The sequence below is a fragment of the Egretta garzetta genome, unplaced genomic scaffold (assembly GCF_000687185.1).
Source record: "Egretta garzetta isolate BGI_Z169 unplaced genomic scaffold, ASM68718v1 scaffold246, whole genome shotgun sequence".
Lineage (NCBI taxonomy): Eukaryota > Metazoa > Chordata > Aves > Pelecaniformes > Ardeidae > Egretta > Egretta garzetta.
In genome coordinates, this window is record NW_009259976.1 from 1,688,600 (window position 1) to 1,700,582 (window position 11,983).

The 11,983-nt window shown below is 46.1% G+C and overlaps 1 protein-coding gene across 4 annotated transcripts in view; it reads left to right on the top strand.

Annotated features, from left to right (window-relative positions):
* The window catches only part of RREB1 (ras responsive element binding protein 1), a 121,030-nt gene that overhangs the window by 45,299 nt on the left and 63,748 nt on the right, over window positions 1-11,983 (top strand). For all 4 annotated transcript variants that reach the window (XM_035895895.1, XM_035895897.1, XM_009640376.2 and 1 more), the window contains 2 exons: window positions 8,192-8,311; window positions 9,660-9,862. In XM_035895895.1, the coding sequence (XP_035751788.1) occupies window positions 8,192-8,311; window positions 9,660-9,862 (323 nt within the window). The remainder of the gene's footprint in view (window positions 1-8,191; window positions 8,312-9,659; window positions 9,863-11,983) is intronic.

Consider the following 11,983-nt stretch of genomic DNA (forward strand, 5'->3'; position numbering starts at 1 on the left):
TGCTGAACCCGAACTGCTGTGCACACACAGCTCTGGCTACGTGTGAAGAGCAAGCGCGAAGGGGTGAAATGTTTGCTCATTTCTCCCTCCAGAGATGTGCTTTAAACCTTTGCCTCAAGGCCCGGGTCCAAAGCTGCCCTTGGCTGAGCTGCTGGCCATCAGGGCGAGGGACAGGGATGGGGATGGGGACAGGCCCTCCCTCCTTCCCTCCCTCCCCGACAGCTGCAGGCACCAATTGCCAGCAAGCAGCCCGGCCGCATGGTTTCGTGGCTTTTCTTCCTCTCGTTACTACTGTTCCTTCTTGTTTCCGTGATGCTGTGCAGAGGAACAACCGGACGGATTGTCTCCTCTTGGGGTGGGTGCCTGGGCATCCGCACAGCCAGTTGATATGGCACAGGAGCCCCTGTTTTTTCAGTGACACCAGGGGCTACTGGTGGCAGGCTGGGACTGTGCTGCTGCTACACAGATGCTTGCTCTTGGCCCACCTTAAAAGGACAAGATATCCCGTGGTTTAGACTGGCCATATATTTTCGGGGATGTCAGCATCTCCGTCACAGCTACTCGGCCAAGCCCAGCGTCCCGCTTCTCCCGCCCTGCGTCCCTGCAGCCTCTCCTCAGTTGGAGCCGAAGGGTGCTGTAATTCGGACTGCTTGGAGGGGAGGTTGCTTTTCTTCTCCATTACTCAAATGTTTTCCATCTGGCTCACCCAAGTGCAATCCGTCTAGCTCTCCCCTCGGGCTCTTGGACAAGCATCTTGTTCCCTCAGCGCACTGCTTGCTTAGCCATGTAGGTGATGGGACATCAACCTATAGCTTCCCCCCCCCCCCCCCCGATTTTAAGTTAACTGCATTTGGCAGGGCAAAGCAAAAATGAAAAAAACCCACCCCAACCCACAGAGCTGTGTTGTAGATTGTTTCCTCATTTTGTATCCCTTGTCCCCTCTTGCTTGTCTGAGGTGGCAGCAGCAGCAGCACAGATTTTGTGTCCTGGGGCTGTGCTTCCCCGGGGTCACGGGGGCTTCCCTCGGGCAGGCGCGCTTCCCTTTCCTCAGCCTGTTGGGCAGGAAGGCATGCACGATGGGGGTGCCCACTGGTCCTTGCTTGGGCTTTTCCCTTCCCCTCCGCTTTCTTGCCTTGTCCTTGGCTCCTTCGGGGCTGTGTGGGTGCGATGCCACTCACGTGACCCGCTCCCGCCTTCACAAGACACCTCCATCTCGCCTGCCGAGGGAAGAGCTGTCAGGGACCGTGCCCTCTGGTCCCTGGCTCTGCTCTGGGCTCCCACCCTCTCCAGTGCCACATCCCAGGGTTGTCCCCTTGCCTGGTGGGATGTGAGCCAGCCCTGGCCCAAGGGAGAGCCGCGGCGGCCGGACCGGGGAAGGTCGACCAGTGTGGGGAGAGACCCTGGGCCGTGTCCCAAGGAGCGCCGCCCCACTGCGGCTGGTGCCAGGCAGGGGGAACGTGAAGGGACTTTCTCGGGTTGCCACTTCATCTAAGGCAAATAAACTGGAGTCAAAGCCAAGAAACACATCGACTTCCTGGAACTCTGCGAGCCGTCCACACAGCTGTCCCCGCTCTCCGAACACATGCAAAGCAGAGCTTATAAGGACAGACAGTATTGCTTTTGTGTCCCTCCTCAGCCGGCGGGGAGGGCGCAGGGGAGGGGATGTGCCGGGCAAGGCCCAAGGCCCCTCTTGTCCCCTCTTCCCCCTGTGTCGCTGTGGATCCCGGTAACCGGGGGGAACCGGGCCCCCTCCCCACCAGCCTCCTGACGGCTGCATGGGCAGGCAAGGATGAGGATGGAGGGGTGTTTGCAGTTGTCTGCACAGGCAGGAATGGAGGGATGCCTGCTTACAGCTGCTTCTTTTACTCTGCTGTTGCTCTGACTTTATTTTTTCGCGTGTCTAAAAGTGGTGTGCCAGGTTTGTGAAGCCGTCTTCAAATCTCAGTATCCTTTTTGCTTGAACAAGCTCTCGAAGCTGACTGCAGTTCGGTGACAAAGGCTTCCTGGAGGGCCAGGTGCTCACCCACAAGCCGATACGAACAGCAAGGATGAGGAACAGCTCGTAGCTACTTCTTTGGTCGGGGGGGAGGAGGGCTGAGGCGTTAGAAAAATCTCAAAATTCATCAGCAGCTGTTGAGACCAAATGCAGCCGCAGGTTATTGCAGCTCTTGCAGTGCCACGCGTCTGTGTGGTGCTGCCGTCCCTGAGAACAGCAGTGCTGGTTGGGAGCTCGGTGCAGGCTCGGATCAAACCCTCTGAGGTGCCTACCGAGAGTGCTGGCGGAGACCTGGGCTTTCCTGTTGGGAGCTTGGAGGCTGTCGGGTTTTACTTTCGCTCTCGGTGCTGGAGCAGCGTGTGCCTCAGTTCTCCTTTCTAGCCTAGCAAGACCACAGGCTCCAGCATGAGGGCAGTTCCCGCAGCACACAGTGCTTGCAAAAGTAGCAAACGTGGGTACTTTGTTCAAGTTAGCAAATTGAGCACAGGATCAAGAAGATGGGTAGAAATGTATTTTACATTAAGACTGCCTGGTGTCTCCATGCATTGCTGTAAACTAGTTGGAATTTCATCCAGGAAACCCCTGCTTTGCTGGGACAGCACGTCGCTGTTAGATTAGTATGGCTTCCTTGTTTTCAGTGTATTACATCAATGTAATACCAGAGTATCATGGTGATTCAGAGTTGTTGTTCACTGAAGGCATCAGCTAAGTTCAAATTCTGGTATGCTTTATGGAGAGATGCTTTTGGTCATCTGAGCCAAAGTTCTGAGGACCACTAGTGGTCCACAAGTCATCAGAAGGTGATTTTCAAAGCCTATATAAAAACTAAATATCCCATCATGCACGCAAGGAAATAAAACAGGAGGAGTAAATATGTTTGAATCTTTAAAATTTAGCCTAATAGGTGTTGTAGCAACAGTATATAAAATAATCTGGATATATGGGGGTCGTCTCGTTCTTGTTCAGTGCTTCTTCCCCTGCCCCAACCCCAAAGCAGAAGGTGGTCCCTAGCTCAGTTCTAAGGCACAGCCCATGAGCATTTGCTTCCCTTGTTCATTCTGTGTCAGGGTATATCTGTGTGCGTACATGTCGGGTGAGAAAAGACATGGATGTTGTGGATTTGTAGGGTTATTTTAGGAAGCAAAGTGTATGTGCACTAACACAGGTAAAACAATTGTAACACTAATAGCTCGGAGAGTTCATAGGAAGAGGAGCGGTCTGTCCTTCGGTGCTCGGAGAGTACCTTTCAAGAGATGTTGCTTCTTTCAGTTGTTGTCTTTTAGGGTTTGTTTTGTTTGGTTTGGTTTTTCCCTAGAGGAAGACATTAGTTACAGGTACAAGTTCAAAACCTTTGGGGTGACATTCTTAGCTTTTACTGAATGCTAAGTGAAGAACGACCACCAGATACTCCCATGCCACTGTCTTTTTATGCTTGTCTTCCTTCCCCCATAGGCTGCGCTGTACTGGTGCTCCAGCAGTGGTGACAGGGAGGTGACACTGCCAGTGTAATTACCGCTGGGGTGCCGAGTCAGCACCAACACTTCAGTAGCAAGGGCAGAGTTGGTATTAAAAAGGTCAGCCGGGAAAACTTTTTTCGTTTGGTTTTCCTTTGCCTTGAGGCAGTGCTTTGAATAGTGTTAACCCTTTTTTCTTCCCACACGACGCCTTTTCGCCCTCTTTCCTTCCTGCCAGCTTTGATGCAAAATCGCGTTCAAAACGTAGTGCGGGCGACTGTGCGCGTCTCTTGAGGTGGGAGTAACCATTTGTGCTTGGGAGCGCAGCCCTGTGCTCTGGGAGTAAAAGCTGTTCCTCTGTGTGGAAGCTTAATAGGAAACCAGCGCACCAGAAACGGTTTGGAGCGTGGTGTAGCGATTCTTAGGTATTATAATCTCAAGGGTAAATGGTAAACTTTTGTTTATTCAAATGCGATATCCCTCTTTGAAGTTCTGTTCTTGTCTAAATTTGTATACTAGAAGGTCTGGCCTTCATTTAAATGATCCTTGGGGTTTTTTCTACCACTTAGAAAAAAAACAGTGGGAAAGCCTTGAATAAGCTAATAGCGTTGCTAAGATGGAAATGATGAAGAAGGCTCAAGATTCCTGTTTGGGCCTCATGGGAAAAACGGTTTGAAATGCATTGGGGGGGTGTGTGTGTGTGCACATTCCTAAAACTGTCATTTGTTTCCCCTGTTTCTCCTCCCCCCCCCGGTGTTCTGTACTACCTACTACAGCACGTTTAATGAAACCAATAAAAGTATTTGGCTGAGAGTGTTAATCTTTCCCTGGCCCAATTAGTGCATGGCTTCTACTTTAACGTTAATGTGGATTTTTTTCAGAAGGCAGAACAATGAGCAGCTTTGTGCTACACACCAGGTTTTCCCCCTCCTTGCCTGTATTGTGTGTTTCTTCCTATCTATTCCAAAGGGAGAGCTCATGTGCAAAGGCAGTGGAGCAATCTGGAGAGACTTGTACCAGCTCCCAGGGGCCAGGACATGCTGCTCCGTGCTTGTGTAGCTGCCTCTCGATGGCAAGTCAAGTGACTGTGACTCTGAAGACTCATCATTTCTTCTCCTTTCTTCTTCCTTCCCCTGTGGCCCGTGTTCTCCTTTTTGCTTCATCCATGATGCTCTTCACCAGAAGGAGAAGCAGCTGTAACTGTTCAGAGTGGTCTTAAAACAAGAAAATTAAATACAAATAAATACACATAAGCAAAGGGGGGAAGTAACTGTTGATGGTCTCAGCTTTAACATACAGTGGAGTCACACTTTATCCCAAAGGAGGAAATGGGTCTAGCAAGTGTCTTCCTGTACAGACTGAATGGGAAGCAACAAGGCTTTTTTCTTTTTTTTTCTTTTAGCTCTTTGCTTTCTCAGTGACTCTCCCATTAGCTGGTTATGAGAGGCATCAGGGGTGGGCCTCAGTCAGAAAAACGAGCCAGAGGCCCTTCAGGTTTCTCCGTAGTATCGAAGCTGCCCCAGTTTCATGGTTTCAGCAATATCATGAAGTGGAGGGGACACGTTCCCGCAGACGAGCCAGGGCTCTTGGTGTGGCCATGCAAAGAGGGCTGCTACGTTGTTTTGCTTGGTGTGTCGTCCCCCTCCCATGTGTTTGCGCTCTTGCTCTGTCGCTTGCTCTCTGCTTTTTCTCCTTTTCAAAGAGGATGACTGTGACACTGGGGGGTTTCTTCAAAGCAGAAGATGACTTGAATGCTTGTGACCACTTCCCTGTTTCCTAGAGGCTTCAGCCTGATGTTGAATGCAACCTGAGGCTGCGCTGTTTGCCAGCTTATTTCCTGTTTGTCCTCTTTCCTGGAGGTCTTTGTTTTCTTTTGGGGAGAGGGAGGAAGAGGGCTCCATCAGCATGACCTCCAAGCAGGGACGTTTGGTGTGAGCTGAGAAGGCTTGCGGTCCTGCAGGCAGCATGGCATAGGGCAGCTGTGCTGGTTGCTGCCTGTCTGATTCCCTGAGTTCCATAGGTGCTGTGGAAAAAAAAAGCCACTTCCCCATCCTCGGTGATGCATTTATTTAAAGAAAAAAAAAGCTGCAAGAGAAATCTCTCAGTATGTTCCTGCTTAAAGGCGCTCTGCCACGGGTTTTCCCACAGGAAGGAGTGATTTGGCCCAGTATTCTTATTGTTTCTATATCCTATTGCAAATAGAAAGTTATGCTTCTGAAATCGGTGTGTGCTGCTCATGCAGTTGCCTTTGTTTCAGTGGTGCATTTTTGCTTCATGCAAGAGGGTGGAAAATAGGCATGTAAATAAAAGCATGCAACAATAATACCTATTTTTGCAGAAATTAAGTTGCGGTCTTTCGACTGCTTCCAAAATAGGAAATCTTTAATGTACGAAAATGGTTTTAAAAACAAGATCTGTGACATACATCTTTCTTTGCATTAGAAGGAAGATATTGTGGTTCAGAAATAAAATAACTGTTGGTTCATAGAAATTATGAAAGGCTGTAATAGCACAGTACATAGTTTTCCTCCTGAAAGAAGAACAGAGAGCAAGCTGGCAGGTGTTTCTAAACCAGGAGGTAGGTTTGTTAATGTGTGCGTGTATGCCTGCCTCTTCTCTTTGTGATGAACACTTCCCATTTTCACTGTTGCTAGAAGCATCACTAGGAATTCTGACTCTAGTTCTCTGGGAAGCTCCTCAGCTATCTTAAAGTTACCTTGGCCAACACAGGGGTCTTCACAGTTACACAATAGGTTGACTTTTTCCAGGGTGAATCAGTGGTGACATTAATGTCCTAGGTACTGACAGAAAGAGGAATGAATAGGTCTACTTTGGAAGGGTTATTTTGTTTGGTTGGGGTTTTTTAAGGACTAAACCACCTATTTGCATTCTTTTAACAGAAGTCCAGCCAAATAATTTAAACTCGTCCTTATTTTTGGTGGTACTAAGCAGATAGAGCAAGCAATTTGGAAGATTTAGGCCAGTCTTGAAAATAACTCTTGTGCTTATTCTATTAAAAATTTAGTCAGCTACCACCTAAGTGGTTAAAAAAAAAAATATAGAGGGGAAAAAAAAAGAAACTACTGTGTTGGTCTTGAATGAGATGGGCCTTTTTTAAAAACAAACAAAATAACAGCAAAGTTATAACAGTTAAGGACAAACAAAATAAAGACAAGCAAATAAACAGCTCCCATAATTACTGGAGAAAATACAGAAGGGTGGATGCTTGGCCTCACCTTGGATCAAGACATCCCTGTGTTGCAGGGACCACTAGTGTTTTCTTAGCAGAAAAGCACAAAAATGACTAGGGCAGAGTTACACTGAGTTGTTTGGGATAGCATAAAAATAGGTTTTTTGTCTGTTTTTGAAGATGCAAGTGGCAAAGAGGGTTTGCTAAGAAGTTGATGTTATCCAGAACCTTAGATGCTGGGCTTAGCTGGGCCCTAGGTTTTTGTCTCTAGACTCTGCTGGCTCGCTACATCAAATCATCTGTGTGCCGCTCCTAAAAGGGTCGGCGGTTGAACGTAGGAAGCTTGAATCTGCTGCTTTGTCTGGCATTGCGTGAAATGAGGAACTGCTTGACACGAGCCAGGCCCTTTCTCTTTGTCTGCCTTTTCTTGTGCGCTCTAGAATGCCAGTAGTTGGGATAACGTAGTCATTTACTGTTTGCATATGCTACTCAGACAGCATTTCAAGATGTGTTATGTGAGTGATTTGCATGTCATCCTTGAGAATGCGTTTTTTTAAAAGGCAGAAACCCTTTTGAGTTAACCATGGTTTGAGGCCTATGGTCTCTGCTTGCTGAAAAAAGGAAAACCTGTCTTGAGTTTGCTGGATGTGATTTGTAAATCTGAGATGATGAAATGTCCACAGTGTGTTCGTTTCCATAATGAAATAAGTATTTTGCTTGTAAGTTTATAAAGGTGTATTTCTCCATTAAAAATGTATCAGTAGTTTTCCATATTACACATAACCTTTTCCAGAGGCTATCACTGTGCGTGCCGTGGGCAGAGAATTCCTCTCTTTCTCATGCGTCGATCATTCTCCGTCACCTCTAAAAATGATGTTTAACTGCCCTGTCATTCCCCAGCCAGCACAGGCATCCTTCCTGAAACCCCAATGATAGCATGATAAGTTTGTGGTTTCAGAAAGGGGTGTGGAGAAAGTCTGTTGGCACATACGATGGTTGCTATGTCTTCAACTCACCTGGAAACCTTGGGCAGTGGGTGTGAGGAATGTGCCAAATGGTCCCAGAAACCTCAGTAGTCATTTCACCACTGCTAGAAGGAAGAAAAAGGTCACCATGAATTCATGTATTGGAGTAAATGTTAATCCTCCAAGACGAGAAGGGGGGAAGAGTGTGTGTATGAAATTGAATTACTTAAATTCTCTAGCTTCAGAATATTATTCCAACTTCTTAACCCAATGTCACAACCGTCAGTGATACGCTATCTTGCTCTCTCCTTCTGTCCCTTCTTTTTTTGCTGGCTGAATAGTGGGGACCAAGCTGGTAAGGGTTTCTGCTCTTTGTGTGCCCAGGTTTCACCACGGGCAGAGGCAGCAGCATCTCCCAGCCCAGAGCCCAGCCACTCGTGGGAGTGGGAGCTTGGCTGCGCTGGCAGTGTTTACATGCTTCTACAGTCAGGGGAGCGCTCAAACTAAAGGGCTGTAGTCTTATTTCACTAAAATGGCTTCCAGAAAAACTTACTCCCTTTCTCTTTTTCCCTTCTCCCTCACATAGTGCTAGAGGGTGCTGCTGAAGAAGAGGCTGAAGAGCCAGACGCTACTATACATACTACACTAAGTGAGGAGACCAGCAACGAAGAAGAGAGCCACAGTCAATCAGGGGATAAAAATGAAGGTAACTGGTTTGACTAGCTCTGTGTGACTCTGTAAATTAGGGCATTGATTAAGACTTGTAGAAACATTTCTTTACCCATCCATACACCTTATCTGTGTGAACGTCGAGCAGAAGCACTGGTGCATACATTTAGTTCACCATCCCTAACCTTTATCTGTCTGAAAAGTATGAAATAGGTTGAGCAGAAGCACAGGCACATAAATACTCTACTACCGCTGTAGGCTTCCAAACTAAGATTTTCTTGGCTGCCAGTAACTTGGCACCACATTACTTAGCCTCAAAAAACACCTGTTTATAATGCTCAGACTTATCTTCCAAAGGCAGTATTATGCAGAGATCAAATGTTCACAGACAAGCATGTTCCTCCTTGTTCACCCTCACATCCTCTTGTGTTACAGTGGCTTTCTCACAACACACATTAAGATTCTGTGCTCTCCACCAGAGGTGACAGAGCAATAGACTTGCAGGGTGTTCTGTTTCATTGGGAGACTTCTCTTGGGGGAAAGGAGCGTTTAATTTGAAAACATTTTCCTTTTCAAACTTGTAAAGAGGCAAATGGAAGGCTGTACCTGTATGTTTGACATGTCTGTATGTTGAGAAACCACAGATGAGATTTTAGGTGTGTTTTGAATTTGAGGCAGGAGCACCCCTGCTATGTACAGAATGTGATGGAGAAGTCTGAATCTGAACATTTAGCTGTGGCATTAGTTGTGGATATAACACATATGCTCTATGGACTAATATGGCTTGGTTGACCAAAAATAAAAAAAATCTACATAGAAGGCAGCTGTGGCAGTAAAGAGGCATTTGGGAGAATTTAGGGTTTTGTTTTGGTTGGATTTTTGCTCGTTTAGCTTACTCCATATACAGAGCTGGCTTAAGCTATGCTAGAAAGAGAACCCAGTAGCCTACACTGTGTTACTGCCTTAATTGTGCAGTTCTGCTCAAAACACGTGCTTGCTTGAATGGTTGTGCTTGCCAGAGCGTGCATTCATCAGTACTGCTCTGCTAGTTCATGGCGATCACAAGGTACCATGCATAATACCGTTTTACAGCAAGAGAGTTTAAGGTACATCACTCTATAAGCCCCGTACTGAATTAAGGTTGAAAATGAAGATAATGTGAATGTCCTATGAGAAGAAATGGATACCTTGCCTATGTGTTCCAATATGAGAAACTTTTTCTGTTACAAGAACTCCAGTTATTATGGGCTATGGCCTGTGCTCTGTGATGATCCAGCAGAGTGTGATGTGAGTTACAGGCAGCTGAAAATACTGTGGGTTTTGGGTTGGTTTTTTTTTTTAGATGACCTAGCAACTCCTATGTGTGTTTTTGTTTTTAATTCCAGAGAAGCAGCTGGAAAGCTTAAATAGCTACAAGGTATCACCTAGTTCACCAAATAGTTTGGACGGAGCAGACTTGTCCTCCATTGACGCCATGATGTCAGCAGTGATGAACGTGGGGAAGATTGCTGAAAATGGCGGGAACTCTCAAAATGTCAAATCTCCCTCGAAGTCTCCTGCACCAAATCGGATTGGCAGGAGGAACCAGGTATGTAAACCTAAATGCAGGGAAGATGGAGGGGAAACAAGCAGCTGCATGGGAAGTGCTAAGACGTAATTACATTTCTTTGATTGTTTTGCCTTTTTTTCCTCAGTGGGTATTTCTTGCATCTGCCATCGCTTCTCTCTGTATGTTTTTTGGTGGCTTTCCAGAATGTAACTTCAGAAAACTGAGAATTGAAGGGGTCTGCTTGCTTGGATTCACATGTAAAACATTTGAGCACGAGCTCTGATGTCATGCAATGGCGAGCTGGTCTAGCAGCTGCCACGAGCAGTGGCAAAGCCACCTAAGAATTGCCGCTTCTTCCCTGCCGCATCCTTTCTCCAGGCTCTTGCATTCGCATCATCTGTTGGGGCACCAGTTCATTTCCTGAAACTAGGAGAAAAGAATTAGCTCACAGAGGAGCAGAGTGGTGTGGCAGGGTGCTTGGTTTGGCCATCGTGTGGGACCCCTCATGAGGTGTGTGGCTGTCCCTGGGGAAGACCCAAATGATTTAAGGTTAAAGGTGGTGCTAGAACGAAACATCCAGGACACTCAGTTCACATGCATGTAGTGTAAGGTGCCCTTACTTCATCGTTAATAAAACTATGAAGAGCTATTGCAGAATGCTTTGTACAAATCTTGCAGAGCAAATATATGTAGCTTTTATCAATTTTTTTCCATTAACCAGTTGATGGCACCAGCTGATAGCAATATTGATCTAAACAAATGAGAGAGTCGTATCAGTTAAAGTTGTGGTTATTTATATCCACATTCTTCTACGTCTGGGCCAAGCCCCACCAATGAAGGTGCTGCAGAACAGCAAGAAATATCCCAAATCCCTGCGTCTGTTTGACTTTTGAGCTTGTAGTGAAGCACGGAGAATTTGTAAATGAATCAAGATGTAACAGGGACCAGAAAGGTTGAGAGGCATGACTCATGTGATGTTCCTATAGTAGTTTATTAATAGGTTGCTGAGTAGCTGCCCAGTTGACAGACTTACGACTTGTCTTGGATTTTTTTGCTTGAAAGGAGTTAAAAGCGATTAAGTGTAAATGAGCATTCTTAAATGAAGAGCCCAGACAGTATACTGGCAGCTGTGTTTGTGGGATCATATTGACCAGCACCTGGCTTTAAGGTTTATTTGCAGTACTCCCACTTAGGGGCTGCCCTGGTTCCTTGATTTCGTCATATGAGGTAAGGCACTGGAGTTCAGACTAGTCTTAGTGGCTGTTACATAGCTGTCCGCCGGTACAGCATGTGGTTTGGCTTCAGGGAAGTTTATTAGCATTAGTGACCTTTATTCCACCTGATATTTTGATGGGCATTGAATCAAAGGAAGCTCGAGAGTAAATGTGACAGGATTAAGAGGGATTCTAACAGCATAAAAATAAACAAATACATTGAAAACATAGTAAATAGCCTATTTGGTTTTAGGCTGAAAGATCGTTATCACCAGAGGGGCAAATGGCTACATTACTGAGCAAATAGAAGCGAGATGTGAAATATTAAAGTGGGTATCTATCTGCTTAGCAGCCTCTAATACAGTGAATTTCTACTTCAAGCATAGCAGAATGAAAGCACTGAATTGTTTCAGTGTGTAGCAGCGCACAGATCTCAGATTCTGGTCAGAATGTGCCCCTTATTATAATTTCAAGGATAATAACAGTTAGCTAGTTTTCTGGGTCTGACTGCTGTTTCCCATGAGTTGGCAGCGAAGCATTTTGCCCTGAACCTTTGTCCCAAAGTCTATGGTTCTCTTTATAATGCTGACTTTATCTTGGCTCTAGCCTACCCATAGTCTAATAAACATGTTCTCACATCAAGCAGCATCCATTTTAACTTCTCATTTGCTTTGCTCTCAGAGAAAATCAAAACATGTGACAAAGGTGTTTCTTGAGCTGGAGAAAAACAGATAGACCTAGTTCAACTCGAAAAGCATTTGCTATCAGTTGAATGCAGAGCAGTCGTGCCAGGTTGAGTTACTCTAAAGGGAGAGTAGCTAACAATTTAGCTGCTAATTCTATCTTTCAGTTCAGGAAGTGTGTTTTCACCAACCTGGCTGCAGTGGGTAGCTGAGTGCTATGTTTTAAATTTGTGAGTGGGGGTGCTTTTATGGTAGGGATGCTA